The 16,797-nt window shown below is 35.4% G+C and overlaps 1 protein-coding gene across 12 annotated transcripts in view; it reads right to left on the bottom strand.

Moving 5' to 3' along the window:
- The window catches only part of SORCS2 (sortilin related VPS10 domain containing receptor 2), a gene marked incomplete at its 5' end in the record, with an annotated part of 570,927 nt that overhangs the window by 92,685 nt on the left and 461,445 nt on the right, over nucleotides 1–16,797 (bottom strand). For all 12 annotated transcript variants that reach the window (XM_084517076.1, XM_084517072.1, XM_084517073.1 and 9 more), the window contains 3 exons: nucleotides 371–435; nucleotides 9,925–9,998; nucleotides 14,449–14,613. In XM_084517076.1, the coding sequence (XP_084373202.1) occupies nucleotides 371–435; nucleotides 9,925–9,998; nucleotides 14,449–14,613 (304 nt within the window). The remainder of the gene's footprint in view (nucleotides 1–370; nucleotides 436–9,924; nucleotides 9,999–14,448; nucleotides 14,614–16,797) is intronic.

Genomic DNA, 16,797 nt, shown 5'->3' on the forward strand with positions numbered 1-16,797 from the left:
TCAGTAGGACTGACATATGCAACAATTCACTTTAACAGACATTTACCCAACACTACCACTGCATTGCCAGTTTTATTCGCAAATCAGGAAAAAATGTTCAATGTTTAACTGCCAGAACAAATTGCACTATTAATGGAAGTTTTCAACAGAGCATAGCATCTTGATGTCAATTCATTTTAGAGTGGAAAACAAGTAAATTTTAAATTATGCTATAGTTTTATATAAAAGGACAGCTTTACTGACTACAGATAAACCGAGCAAGAATCTGACTTGTACTTCTGACTAAAAATCAATCCAAAAAGTACTCTCTAAAACAAAGAGAAATAACTATACCCTAGGGAATCAAATGATAACATTTTCATTTGCATACCTCCACTGGGGTCCTGGATTTCCATATGAACTAAATCAGGGTCTCCGTCAACTCCAGCAACGGCCCTGAGAACATAATATAATCAAGTTATGCAGAGCCAGCTACAGAATTGTAATTATGTGGATGGAGGACAAGAGAGGATTTCATGCTAACCAGCTTTAACATTCTTCTAGCTGGGAAATTAAAATAAATCCCATTTATAATGTCATATTACTAACATTAGATGAAAACAATTTTTTTTTCTGTACTTGATATTATGTTTTTCTCCTTAAATTTCTTTAAAATACCTCTTACTAAAACATGCATACAAATAGGATCCTAGTATCAACTGGAGAAAAGAACCAAAATAGTTATGAAATTGGAAACAAAACTTTATAATCCCAAGTTTATACATAAATATATACAGATACATGTGTACACATATTTACTGGCAAGCTTCAGAGCATCTTTTTACAATTACCTCTGACATTTGAGACGACAAGGCAGATTTGGGACTAAAGGAGACTTGGATTCCATTCTTATTAGAAATACCTTAAACTTGACACATCCTTTCCATAACTAATTGATACGTCATTGGTAAGTATATTGAAAAGGAGAGTAGATTCTACTTTGACAAAGGAAGAAAGCAAAAAGTAATTTTGAGAACGATATCCTGAAAAGGAAATTCAGTCAGAATTGATCAAAGCACAGCTTAACTTTGAAAAAGTGCACACAGAATACAGGCTGATTTTCTCCTAATATTCCCCATGTTAAATATACTTAGCCAAAAGATGAGCTTTCTACCCTCAGGGCTCCCATCCCAACCTAGGGACAGCAGCCACAGCTGTGCTTTTTCCTGGCCCTTACGTTGTTATTAGTCAGGAAGATTCTGCAGAGATAGCTTGGAGCTGACACTCATGCTGTCACAAAGCAAAGTAGAATCCGTCCCAACTCCCATGTAGCTACATCACTTTTCACAAGGCTCTTCAATGGCAATGTGTGTCCATTGAGTCAGTAGATGCAAGCTGAAGACATTCAAAGGAGGTGCACTGAGTAACAAAATGCAGCTGGACTCAGACACTAAAAAACCTCATTACAATACTTAGAGAAAAGGGTCATTTTGATACAATTATTAATAATCAAATGCAATAAAGCTAATACTTTGGATTGAAATTACATCATTGTTTAATGATTTTAATGACATTGATTTATGAGGAGCGGCGAAAACCCAGACTCAGTAATTGGTGGCTCCTTGGGAATGCAGGCCAGGGGGAAGAGACTGGATGATTTCCACTGCTGCATAACAACCAGAAATAATCACATTGCTGTTTTTTTCCTAATAAGATAAATGATCAGTCTGAATAAGGAAGGGGAGGGGGAGTGATGAGCTCTGCCAAGCCATGAAATGTGAAGGAAACTTCTACTAGGAATTTTTAATAAATGCACGGACAAGTCCTGCATTTTCTAAGAAATTGTGCCTCTGAAACACAAACTATTAGAGCATTTTGGAGAAAATACATCAAGTCAGAAAAGCTATTATATTCACTGAGGTCTGATAAAAGTGTATCTGAATGGGGCGGGTGTGAGGGGAGATCTGTGGACTACTTTTTGCAGTGTACATTATCTATTATACTATCTATTTCTTCTAGATATTCACGACATACCGAATCAAACCTTCTATTTAGTTTGCAGTCAGCTCTCTAAAGGAAGAGAATTATGTTTGTTGAACACCTTATCTTTTGTTCTAGACCACATGCAGCTGTACTACAAACTAACAGAAACTTTAGGGTTGAAGTTTTTTGAGGCTCAACCTGACTTGCTGATTGGTACCAATAATACAGCTTTGGGGTACTTGTGAAAAAAAATCTCCTATGTCTATAACTCATTACACATGATTTCATGAGCACAGTTAGAGATATACGTCAATACCTTTACACACTTCTTTCAATAGCTCAGAAGTGAGAATGATCTGTCTATCATGTTCCTCCTAACAGTGGCAGCTGGCACAAGTACAGTCTAAGCTCATTTCCAGTGTAATCATTTAGTGCAAGAGGTTGTAACTGATCGGTGTTAATGAACACCACATATACACAGAACATGAAAGCTTCCAACCTGGGCTACATCTCTCCTTTAGATTTGTATTTCAGTAGGTGTGAAAAAAATCACAAGAAAAGCTTTTTAAAACCCAGTCAGGAAAAAGTAATACCTCTTTCCCCCTGAAGTTCACACATTTCCCCTATTCCCCCTTTTGAAACTATGCTTCATTAAACAGGAGAACATTCATTAAACAAGAGGGTAAGTCCTCTCTTCCTAAACCAGCTGGATCACCTCCATTGACACACAGAAGGTTTACGGTGACAACTCCATGTTGCAATTTGACAACCATTTCTACTCGTTATTCTACCAGATTAAGCCACCTCCCTGCTGTGTTCCCAGTGTTGCCTCTCCGTCACCACCTCAGTCGTTCCACTGAACCAGTCAGGTCCCAATGCTTGGAACTATCTAATTTAAAGGTAACCCCACAAAGACAGAAGCCACAGAGCTGCCAAAAGAAGATATCATTAAGCTGTACCCATAGATAACTCACTTTAGATATGTCAAACATGTGAGTTGTACCCTTTAAGTGAAGAGTTTATTCATTCTGAGAGGCAAAAAATAGGTAAATAAAATAAGGAAACAACTTCATTTTTTCAAAGCCAGGTTTTGTGTTTTATATTATTCCAATTGTACAGATGGCTCTCTATTTACTCACTGAAGATGTTAAACCCTCAAAGTCTACTTTTGAACATCAATTATAGAGCAAAGTTTCCCAACTCTGAAGTCTTTTTGCCTATTTTTACAAACACTTAGGAACAGTCCTTTTTTCCTTCATTGAAAAAAAAGACCCATCTATACTAAAAAAATCTTCAGAATGGAGTATAGCTAATGCAGAGAACTTGAAGCAATATCCCCAAAGAATAAACTAATCCATTCAGTTCAGTGAAATCCCCTGCCAAAAGTACTTGAAACAGCAATATTGTTATTTCAACTGTGTTTAAACGATGAACCAAAGGAAAAAGGTGTATCATACTAGGTGTAACATACTACAGGGCTAAACACAGTCCATCTGCTCATGCAATATAGCTTTCGTAAAATGATAGGCAAAAACCATACGTACTGTAAGTGATCCACTTAAAAGGAAGGCTCAGCTATGCTTTTTCATATTGAAGGAGAAATCTAAGCTTTTTTTTTTAAATGTATTTTCATATATAAAAATGATTGCTACCACAACATAGATACATCATATCAGTGTGAGGATTATGTCCACACATCTATTCACAAACACAGCTCCTGAGCCAGCTCTAGGACAGGATCTCTTTCATCTTACACAATGTATTACAACAACTTGTAATACATTGTAATTCAACAGCTTCTTCCTTTTTTGTTGTCATTTCAACATTAAATTCTATTTTCAAATAGAAACTTAAGCTTTCAGTGCAACGAGCACTTGCTTCAAAACTCTTTTTCCTCAATTTCAGTTTTTACAACATGCACTTAAAATTTCCACGGGCGGGGGAGGGGGGACCTAAAAACAGATTAATTTTAGATCAAACAAATTTTCCTCTATGAAAATAAATATCTCTTCACCAAGTACACTGTTCTGATGAAAGCAAGTGCAACATGCCAGCACTTCAGATCGCATTACAGTGTGGTTACAACACTTCAAAATGAAAATAGACCGACTTGATTGTAGGGTGTTGTGAATATAGGCAGTCTCAATATGCTTTTTCCCTTTCCTGTGAACACAAGTTCCCACCACCTCCCTTGTGCTAGCACTCGTGCTTGTCTGACACCATGCTGAGCCTCTTGGGAAAATTAATTCAGCAAAATGTAATTTGGGGAATTTGTGGGATTGGTTTTCTGTTTTTTAAGCCACCTCACCATGAAGGTAGTTGACCACCAATCCTGTAGAAGAAAAGAAGTGCCTTTTGGTGGTGCACTGATACAAGGTTGCTGTGGTGCAGCCATTGTGCATGTCTAGATTTATTTATGTCATAAAGCTCATAAAGATGCACCTAATAAAGTGCAAAACAAAGGAAAAACAGGACACTTATGTTTCCATATACAAGGTAGGGCTGAATTCGGTCTCTTGAGGGACACTACAGCTCTTTTTTATGTATATGTTGCTTGAGACTTTAGAGAAGTTTCAAAAGATTAGCTTTTGCCTGACCTTCACTTTTCTGTATTAGTGCTCCACCAATACACAACACCAACTTGCTCAGCATTACATCAGCATAGAAATGGTGCGATGGAGTGGTCTAATAAGATCTCTGCATCCGTCTTGGTCTGTGTATAAATATATACTCCACGATACAGACATTTAAAATTTTATATTTTTAAATGACAATGCTAAAATTCTAAGAATTTAAAATTTAGGAGTTCTTCATTAAGAATGCAAGTTAGCAGACATTTGGCATTATTTTAATAACAACTTTGCTTTTATTCAGCTAGCTCTCTTCCTCATAAACTGCCCCAGTAATTTCTCATCCCAGTTGTATGCAATAATAGAAAAACATCAATGCTTACCTAGAATTTGTTATTTATGTAATATACACAAACAAAAATTACCACTGATATGTAGTAATACATATCTCAAAATGTGAATTGTAAGCATCAATCCCTTGTGTGGTAATTATGATTTTATATTTTACTTCTGAGGCAGAGCAGTTGCCTATGGGCACTAAACAAGCAGAGTCTGCTGTGGACATGCATCTCCCTCTCCTTCCAACAGGTCCCTTCATTGTTAAATATTCAATCCAGTTCACTTGGATGCATATTGATGAAGTGATATCTTCAAATATACCATCTGAATCCAAAACCAAATCAAAACAAATTTGCTTGCTGATGTGGCTGAGTCCCCAGTGAAATGCCAACTGAAAACGTCTCTTTTATCTGCCCCTCTTATCATCCCTTAACATGAACTTTACCCAAAAGGTAAGAAGTTCCCACTTTACACTGACTGATTTCTAGTGATTCACATCATTGGTTTAAGGGTACTGTCTTGCTTAGAAAGCAAGTCAAAAGCATGTAGATGCTTTTTCTGAGTAGCTTAAAATGCAATTGACTCTTGGCAACCTGATTACTCAGGAAGACAAAACCGCAATTTGATTTATGTAAGCTAAAGTCAGTAGATTACAACTGATTTATGTTTCAGGCCTTGCCTTCTTCACATCTCTTTGAAAGATGCACCTTCAATGACTCAGTCAATGCCTTGCACAGCCAGTGTTGCTCCTCATTTCCTCCCTATTCCTAAACACTTTTTAATAAAAACGTTTTTCCTGCCACCCTTATCTGAACAGCAGGGCCAAAGTGGTTTGTCATCCCCATCACCACACAGATAGGAATAGAAACAAATATCATCCTGAATACTTAAGTCAAACGTAAGAATGACTGCCCACGCAGATCCCCTGGCTTCCCACACAAGAGCCTTTCACACAAAATTCAATGTTAAAAGCTCAGTGAAGTCTTCTTTCCATTTCTCTCTCCTTCAGGGCATAACACCTCTAAACTCCAGTCTTTCACCTGACACTCAAATAGGCAGGAACTCGCTACACTTGACATTAATGGCTGCAGCTATGATTGATTGCTCATGTGGGATTTCATGATAAGAACAGAACTTTGGTCCCTGGAGAACAACCGCTCTACCCAAATACACTCATCATTTTTTATTTTTATGTTTTCACCTCTCATGAAAATGGAGAACTGATATCTAAAAATAAGAGTAATAGATACCTTTCACATTGGATCCACATATTCTAGTAAGCTGAGGATAAAACATTTCTAAGGCTCCAGACAAAATCATAATGAAAGTATGTTGGGCCTAATTCTCTGGTAATTACTGCTTCAGGACTTACTGTCCTGGGTTATATTTGTGCTGGTGTAGACAGCTGATTCACAATCTGTTATTCTCTTATGAATTACTAAGCTCTATTTTAAGAAATCAAAAGGAACTTAACTGGTGCATAAGCCTTAGGGACTGAAAAGAATAGCAGCAGAGGTAGAGGAATCCCAAACTGCAGAATTCTTTCTTCTTCTAGACTATTACCACATAATATACTTTTTTTTTTTTCCCTCTTTTTTTTTTTTTTTTTTTTTTTTTTTTTTTTTTTTTAAATGGGCTTGATATATAAAACCAATATATCCTGTGATGTGTGGGTGCTTAATGTTTTACTGGGACAGGTTATTTTATTTCTAAAGCAAACTCTTTGCATACGCTCCAACAAATATGCTAAGAACTGGAAAAAACTACATACAAGGATTAGGCACTACAACACCGCTTCAATAGAAATATTCACTTCAGGACAATAATGCATGGTTGGTTGTAGTTTATAGGCAGAAGTAGAACTGGTCATGGTAACCAAAATTTCTGAATTTTAGTGCACAAGAATTTGCTCAAAATTCAAACGTTTCACAAAAAAAATTGAAACTTCTCAATTAGTATTTATAAAAAACAGTTATTTTTAAGTTCAGGTACAAAATGAAATATTTTATTTTGAATTATATTGAAACTTCACTGATTTTCTGAGGTTAATTTCAAATCTACATTTCATGATTTTGCTTTGAAATTAATTAAAATAATTTATTTTCAGGATTTTTACATGGAAGTTCACTGAAAAAGTTTTTGTTTTATTTTCCCCAATATTTTTGTTCTTCATTTCAACTTCAATGAGAAACAAATATAGAAAAACAAAGAAGTTTCTAGAATACGTAAGTTTTGCAACCATCTTTACATCTGCAGCCTCCCAAGCCCTCCTAAGCTGCTATGGGAAGAAAAACTGCTATGAAGGATTAGTCAACTTTCCTTTCCAAAAGAATAAATGAAACAAATTGGGAAAACAGCTGGGGGGAGAGGAAGGAGGAGGAGAAAATGCCACACTAAATCACAGACGGGATGAAAATATTCTGTACTGCTAAAATAGAGATGATTGTATACACTTTCCAGTGATATCAATAATCTTTCCATTAGTTCCACTATCATGAAAGACCAAGTTCCATATGTTAGATCTGCAAAAACACTTAAGGGACAGTCCAAAACACTTGAAAAAGCACATAAAGCCTCGAAGATTATTTAAATATATTGCTTAGAAATCTATAGTATAAGATCTTCACATAAATAAACTACCCAGTCCCTACTGACCTTCACATAGAATAAATATGCAAGACATTGCATTAAATTCATTGCATTCAGATTTTCAATAATAATAATAAAAAAAGCTTCTTCAGGAATTGTGTGAATATCTGGCTTCTGCTGGAGGCACAGGAGGAAATTGTTTTTAAAAAGCACAGGAAAATATTATGATGGATATCTGTATTTACCAGGCTGAAATAAAAATCTTAGGCTATGTTATACACTTCAATACAGTGCCAAAGCTCTATTGATACCAAAGTACCATTTGCTAAAGACCTGCCCAGTGAAAAGTTCTCAGCACAACCAGCCAGTATCAGCAAGACACATTCCCTAATTTATAGAGATACACGATTACTTTGAATTAATTTTACCTATCTTTAACATATCAGATATTACATATTGCCAAGAAAACAATACTAGACTTAGAAGAGTGTTCCAGTAGGCAAAGTCTGACAACAAATCGTATGATCATGGAAAACTACACAAATACTAGTTTCTACTCAGCACTCAGATAACTCAGGTGATGAAGGCCATAATGAAGGGTGGAAAGTTTCATATAATGCTACAGTAACATCTACAGGAAGGCCATGATGTCCAACCCTCCATTCACAGCAGATTCTTTTTTTATTGCAACATCACACATTTTTAGAAGTAAAATTCTTTTAGAAATAAAGATTTTACTTCTAATAACTCTTACTAAGTATTAGAGAAGGATCATATGGTCATAATGTAGTGCTAAATATCTGCCCCCATAATCCTTGCTGTTGATGGCTGATAAAGTTCTTGAGAGAAATCAGAGAGGTCTCTCCTCTGAAAAGGGGAAAGCGAAGCCTGGAAATTATTTCTAATGTTTGTAAATGTACAAATTTATTACTTTTCTCTGAGAGGAATGTGACATTTATGAACAAACTGTGTTTGAAGTAATACAAGGCAGTTATTTCTGCCAAAGTTCTGGGACATTTTCCTTGACTGTGTCTGAATGATATAAAGAAGCATAAGGATTTTGAAATACAGCAAAATACGGATTTAATAATGTTAAGCATATACTTGCTTGGTTTTCTTCAAAAAGCATTGACAGCTTGAGTCAGAGCTCAAAACCAACATGTATTTCAGTGGTAAGTTTTCATAATTTCAGTGTCCCAAATACACCCAGGATTAGACAAAGAAAACATTAAAAAACTTTTCAAGGAAGAGGATTCTGCTGTTCTTCCTTAACTGTTAGACACACCACTGTGTAATTTTAAGTGATTATACCACTTGCATGATAGTTGAGATACATGTAAAGCATGTTGCCTGCAAAACTCCAGCTGCTGAGTGGCAGTAAATTCTGCAGCAAGGCTATATTTTGCAGGACCAAGGAGGCAGAAAGTATCCGACTCAAATATTTCAGCAGAGAAGGCTGAGACAGACTGGAGTAAATAACATAGGTGTTACTACAAACAAACCACAGGCTGTTTACCTATGGAAAAACATAGATTAATATGGACAGTAATAGGTTACAGGAAAACAAAAACAAACAAACTAATAAAAAGGTTATTTGGAACTATGAGAAACTCCCTTAATTTTTGCAGGGACAATTCTACAACTAAAACAAATCAAAAGTCATTTAGAGAACTAAAGTGACTAGCATGTTATGACTAATCCTGTAATAAAAAATACTAATTATTTGTAATAATACGGTTATACACGTTCTGTATTAATACATTGAAGTAAAATGTGAAAGGTGGAATTATCTGGACTTTTCCAATAGAAATCAGATCAATATGAACTGTGTAAATTGAAGACTTTTAAATACAAAATCAATTAAAAACACCAAAGTTTAATTTTGATGCAAATTATATATTTTACAAAATTTCTTAATTTGCAGAAAAGAAAACAAAACAGACATTGACATCCTTCAAAAATGTTGTTATTCTGCTTAAATCACTTCCTAAATGTTTTGAGAGGCAAGATAAATTAAAATCATTTGATATATGTGTACTCAGTAAAGTCATATTTTTCACCAGTTTCCCTAACAGTGTAAGTTTATATATGACTCTAGTTAATAGGTCTGATTCAACATTTCTTAAAAATGTTATAGATTTTTCTCTGTGAAAATACTGTTCTCCCTTTCTAAAGACCAGTTTTTACCAGTAAAACAAAAAAAAATGTCAATGGACATTACAGTTCTCTTTAATCTTCAGCTTCATAGAACTAGACCTATTAACCCCTATATACTGATACTTAGCGTGAGCACAAATTTGCAATAGTGGATGCATCAATGCTGACATACTCAAACTGCAAAAGAAACCAAAGCTCCTACTCTCCTTAGCACATCTGCCAACATCTTTCTTGATTAGAAAAAAAATATTTTTGCTCCTCTTTTTAAAAAAAAATATTATTATATGGAAGATAATGGGCATCTTACCAAAAAATGTGATCTTTTGAAACTCGCTCCTGCAGAAGAGTCCATTTTTTCCCCAAGTCAATAGATGCATAAACCTAAAAAAAAAAAAAAAAAAAAAAAAAAAAAGAGAGAGAGAGAATAGGTAATAGGGTAATAGGAAACAATGATATACATATTAAAACGGAGGTCCCATGTCACTATTAAAATGACAGATTGCACACCAAAAAAAATAAAATAAAAAAAATCAGGAACTCTCCATGATAACTTTCCATAAAGAACAAAACTCAGTGACAATGTCTTCTTGTCCACCATGAAAACAATTCATAATTCATTTTGGGTCAGATTCTTTTTGACCCCAGCAAAGCTACATAAGAGGGAGGGTACAAGGATACTTTTCTTCTCCTTCTTTCCCCTCATTGACAAAACAAGCACAAATATTCCCTTTATGCTTCAGGCCTTAATTCCATCAAACATACTTAAGCTAGGAAGTCAATGGATTCAAAACTCTGCTAAAGTAAGACCAAAAGATATTATAGGAATACTTCAGAGATTTGATGAGGAAAGATGTATTCAGGTGCATGCGTCATGGACAGCAATTCGAGACCCGTGAGAAATGGTCACTCAAAAGAGTGGCAGATGATGGCCTGAAGGAAGAGGATGTTCCACCTTCCCTCAGAAAAGCTTATTCCTGCCAAGTCAAATGCTAATGATACAGATATATATCAACAGAGGAGACCACAGCTGTTTTAACCAATATAAATTGGGGAATGAAATAGCTCTTCAAAAATCTCCCTTCTTTAGCATTTGCCTTCATAATCTGTTTCCTGTAGTTAAAAGAGCAAATACCTATGAGACAGATTTAAAGCCCCCTGCTGCCTACATGCATTTCTTGTTTGATACAATTTACATATGATAGGATTTCTCTTAATGTCTCCAATGCAAAAAATGCAAATAAAATTATCCTACTCTGACGTGGGAATAATTCACTTGTTCAGTCACCAGCCATTATGGAGGAGAGAATCTTATGAGGACTAGTAAGAAATGTTTTTCTTTTAAAATTACAGGTTCAGTGGCAAATGAATAGAACTATGAATTATGTTTTACTAGAGAAAAACAGCATTATTACTATGTAAAGATAAGGGCTGAAGTAACTTCCCTCAACATAAACTCTGCAGGTATTCATTAAATTTGAATTAGAAATAAAACAGCATTTCCTACAGTTTCTATGCACTTCAAAATTACTGGGCTTCATTCCACTGCACAATCAGCTAAAGCAGGTAAAGTACAGCTGTGGTAAGAAATGAGGATCAGGACTCAGATAGTTTAATGTTGACCCAGCCAGTGCACACACAGAAATAATCCAGGAATCAAAAAGTCAGAATGAAGAGCATCCTCCTGAGTGGGAGAAGCATGGCTTTGCACCTGCCAGACCATTCAGAGCAGAGAACCTGAGCTGTTTTTTCAAACATTTGTCACCACAGGCAGAAAAGATGACCACCGTTTTGACTGTGGTCATCAAAGGGTGGGCCCTGCTCAGCTAGGTACCTGTCACAGCAAACCACTATAAACCTGGAAGAGATAATCATTTAAAGCTTTGCCCTAACTCTGGTGTCCAACCTGCAAACAAAACAAGAATTCAGAGGTTCCTGGAAGAGTGAAAATAGTGATTTGTGATAACAGACAACAGTGGCACATAACAAAAAAATGTATTTTTCGTCATGGATGAATTTCAGAAGAAAATTGGAGAAGAATCTCACCAATAGAACAGTGATATCTGTGCAGTGGGGGCCAAAAAAAAACACCCAACAAAGAAATCAAACCCCAACCACACTCTGGCCCTTCCCAATCCAAATAAACCTTCCACACACATTTAAATTTTAATTCTAGGAACTTATGAACAAACAGTTTGATTTCGTGTAGTGAGAAGCCCTTGCAATCTTACTGCAAGGGAGAACAAAGTAGGAATAATGAAACATTCAAACAGAGGGATTTTTAACTGATGCGCTATTTGAAAGAAATTTAAAAAATAACTTGTACCAAACTTATGTACACATTTGAGGTGAAAACAGTTATATTAGTGGACAGCTAAAATTTCTGGCTTTAGTTAACACATCTGATAGATGTTTATTATCACCCATATAATAATTGTAGAGAATCACTTTGAGAAGAAATTAAAAATGCAATTCTTAGTTTTACCATTTTTCCATCCTTACAGCTTCCCAATGAACAATTAAAATCTACTGTATCTCTGTCAAGTTTTAAAAATCAAAAAGCATTTATAGAGACCCAGTGAATAGCTGATTGTTATTCATTATTGCTGAGGTAGCCAGAAAAAGGGAGTATAGATTTGAGACAGTAAATGGATTAGTCCAACTACATTGACTAGATTTGCATTCATTTATGGTGTCAGCCAGAGGCTAGAGCTGTATTTAAATAAAATCTAGGCTTCTGAATGAAAGAACAATGCAGATTTAGCAACATAAAATAAGGACTAAATCAAATCAGAAGCTGTGAGAAAGGCCGTGATGCTCCAGTAGACAGAGAAGCTTTGCTGATTGCTATTTATGAAGGACTTGATCCTGCATTCCTTGTATTTTCAAAAGTGCCTTTGTAAGAAATCGTTTGAGTAACAGGAGGTAATGGCTTCTCCTGAGCTTTAGCTCATATAACTTCTTTGTACTATGCTATTTCAGTGAAAGTAAAGTTAATTAACTCAAAAATCTGGAGTATGCAATCTCCCTAGGCCAAACAGATTTTGGCTTCAGATTCAGACTCTCTGGAAACCTTTGAGTTTAGTACAGTGACTTCTTTTCATGAGAAGCCACAAGTCTGATTTTCAACTCCTCCTTTGCCAATATCGTTTCTTCCTGATAAGCCAGCTTTGTCAGATCTTAAACAAATTTGAAGCAGATTACTTGCCCAGTTATAGTCAAAGGCACCCTTCCTCCTTTAACATCTTAGGTAGAGATGCAGGGATTGTCCAGTAAGTTATGGTTGACTCTACCTAACTTTCCCTGCTACTACTAGAGTTATTATTTAGTGAGTATTTTGTAGTTTTTTATCCAGTTGCACTTTAATTGTAGCTAGTAATGGTATCACTTATTTCGGATAATTATTGAAGTATAAAATGCCTGAAAACCTCCCTTTTGCATAATTCATCAAAACACAAAGGGAATGCCTCACATTGAGCTCCTATCCCCTTCTCTTTCCTGACAAATATTTTTAATCACTTGTCTGTGGCTGGTCAACTTCTTAAGCACACTATGACTCTTAAAGACTCTGCCATTTAGTTTTTTGAGCCTTTTGATCTCCTAACTATATTAAAATTGGGGATTATATCTATCATCAGAAACAAAAGTCAAACTGAGAACAGCACTTATCATTACATAGGCTTTTCATAACTTAAGGCTCCCCTGAAGCATTTTGTTCACATAACATATTCACCACATTTGTAACAGTTAATTGTGTTAGGATTTGAAATTGAAACTAGTAAGGAAAATACTCCATGTAATTTGAGACTGAGTTTGGTTTGCTATGTTTTATTATTATTATTATTATTATTATTATTATGCTTCCATCCTTATTTGCAAATGCCTGTAAAAACAAATTGTTTTGGGATCAGCTATTAAGTTATGTATTACAGAAAATATCCCAGAGGATGAGTTGATGTAACATAGCTGAAATCAGTGTAGTCTTTTGCTGCAGCATTAGCAACTTTGTCTGACTACACTCACCTTCTGTGATCTCTTACAAGAGTCCATTTTTGGACTAGTGTTTGACTAATTTCATTTTAAAACAGGAGTAACAATGGAAGACAGGCAAGACCACTATCAGGACCAGAATCACAGTGACTTTAATGTTGCAGTTTGGGCACTATGAAAAAAGAGATGAATGACACACTTACAGGTTGTCTGCTCACTTGGTGTTTAGCCTAACCCATCCAGAGAGATGACTTTATAAGTTAATCAGAAAAAAAGTCTCAAGGATGGTCAAAATTACATAATACAATGACTGCATCTCAATATATTCTATCATGAGTGAGAGAATTAATCTACTGTTGAGAGAAATCTGTTTCTACAGATTCAGTGATTACCAAAATCCTCTTCTGCTGTATGACTGAACAGTTTATTTTACTTTCCTTTACGTCCCATGAAAGGCCTTTGAAGGCAATATTTCAGCTTTATTAACTTTCTACTACATTATGAATTAAAGAACAATTGCTTACATTCGGTTTCTAGGGAGGAGCACGTTCCAGAGGTAGTACTCAACTCCCCTCCAGGTGGATAAATATTACTGATACCCATATCAACCAATAATGTCAGGATTGAAATTACCATAAAGCAAAGATTTGGACATTAATGAAATAAATATTCAAATAAGCCTCTCAAAAACTGAATATGGTTTCCTTTTGGACAAGTGGTATTTCATAAAACCCAGTGCTCAGTGACATATGACAACAGTTTCATATATCTTCTTAACTCCTTAGTGAATTCCTTGAAATTTAGTTCCTAAATTTCAAGCAAATGCGATATCTTCATACTTTACCTTGCCTTCCTTTGTGTAAGCAAGCACCTTGTCTTCTTCTTTTGGGTGAAAAAGGAGAGTTTCCACAAAAAAAGTAATAGGTTGTTTCTGGAAAGTAGCTCCTTCATCCGTGCTTATGAAAAGGCTTTGGTCACGGTCATTATGAGAAGAGCTTACAAGAATGATCTAAAAGACAAAAATGACAATAAACATTCACTCAGAAGATTGTTTTCTCTAAAACAGAAAACAAAGCCTTATTTTTATTCTTTAAATGTCAGAATTTGTACACACCTTATCTATCAAAATCCTATGGAAAAGAAACTCAAAGGCATCTTAAGATGTTGGGACAGCAAGATCCTATTAATCTTCCCTGACCTAATCTGTGAATCTTAAACTCTATAGTTTCTCTTGCAAATCACACCAAACTGATCACAATTCTCATCTCTATTCAAAATGATTGTCTTAAATCTTCATTCTCATGCAAGGTTCATGAAGCTACAAGAGAAAATCTTGAGACTAACCAAAAAAGATCTAATATTAGTAAGGATTTAATATGCCCATATAAATACATCACTTCATCTAGTGAGGCTACCTTTATAAATACTAAACATAATCTCTGCTATAGTTATATAAAAATCACCACAAGAAAGAACTACGTTATAACATATTTCCATTGCTTCACAATTCTCCTCCACGTTTTGGATAAAAGGGAAATTCACTTTGGTGCAGAAATATAAGCCAATCAATTATTTGCATTTCCTTTGCATGTTCAGATAATACCTTACTTCAAACATAGTAATAACTTGAGCTGTTTTCTTGTGTGAAATTTGTGTCAGGCTTTCAGAAACAAGGAAATTCTCCTCATATAATTTAATCAAAACTGCATTCTTTTTAACTTCTTCACCTTTTGTAGTTGCTCAGTGTGTTACAGCATGGTTCTAAAAAATGCCAATGTGGAGATCCATTTTTATCGTCTCTCCAGACCAAATGTTCCCCATTTGCAAGTGAAAAGGTGCCCTTATTAACTGAGAGCCAACAAACAAAACATGGATTTTCAAAAGGACAGCTGGGCTCTATTTAGCTCACCCTTTTAAAAACAATAAAACAGTAATAATCTTAGAATCAAAACATGTATAAAATATTCAGCAAATGTCACAGAATCCTGATCATTGCTATACAGTGCCTACAACTTGCTAACAGAGCTAAATGGCAACTAGTTATGCAAATAGGATTACAATAATGTGAATATAGAGAAGTAAATACATTAGAAAAAAATGCACAATTTTTATGTAGTCATCTTTTTAGGGTGAAGTTGAAGTTCAAAAAATTGAAATTTTTAATGAATTGCACAGATACAGCAAACGGTTGAGGCTTTTACTGCTACTGCTTGGGGGTAAAACTGAATACTTAAGGATGCATGCGCACTTGTACTTGAAACACATACGCAGTTTCACAAACTTCTGCATAGCTTTCATACATCACATATTGAAATAGATTGCTGAACTAGAAACTTACACATACTTCAGGATCCACGGTCCATCTCTGAGACCCCATGCTAATGCATTCATTAAGCCAAAACTGCAGTGATTAGCTGTGTGACTAGGTCAGTCAGAAGAGCATAATAGCCCATAACCTTCCCAAGATTTTCCATATTTTTAATTATAAATTTACCCAAGAGTATGAAAATGTGTCATTTTTATTGTAAGGCCTTTAAAAATGACATTTTCACAAGAGCCATCTCTTATTCCTACTGCATGTAATGGCTTCCTTTATCCTTGGTAAACTCTTCAAACAGTATCTGTTTAATTTATTAGTGTATACTGCATTTAAAGATTCTTGTAACATGTTCATTCAGCAGTTTTCTGCAGAGGTGTGACACCAGACTGAAGTTGAATGTGGCTATAATGTGCTTCCCTGCACCTTTGCTTGCATCACAAAGTGCAGAGAAATACTTATGCCCAGTGTGGAGATGTATACTTTCCTTGTTATACTGCCAACTGCAACTCAGGTTCAAAGCATCTAATTTTTCTTGGAAATAAAAGAATTCAAACTGTCAGCATGTTACCTGAGCCACCTAACACTCAATCCCATTGGTTTCTGGCCAGATGACAGAAAAAAAACGCACAGTTCTGTGTAAAAAGGTCGAGCAAACTCCACAAGGAAGGCTGCAATAACAGTTCCACAAATCCTGCTGAAGCTTGTTAACGTGTGGATGGTGCACAAGACTGCTCCTGAGACCCATGCATAGCTTGCAGAAAGTCCATGTTCTTCCATGCTGCATCACTAGATTCAGTATGGAACTAATTCCATGTAGAAAGATTAATTCCTTTGTATAGTGTCTGCTAGTCCAAATCATTTCCATAAATGTCA

Source organism: Aythya ferina (assembly GCF_964211825.1).
Source record: "Aythya ferina genome assembly, chromosome: 4".
NCBI classification, from domain to species: domain Eukaryota; kingdom Metazoa; phylum Chordata; class Aves; order Anseriformes; family Anatidae; genus Aythya; species Aythya ferina.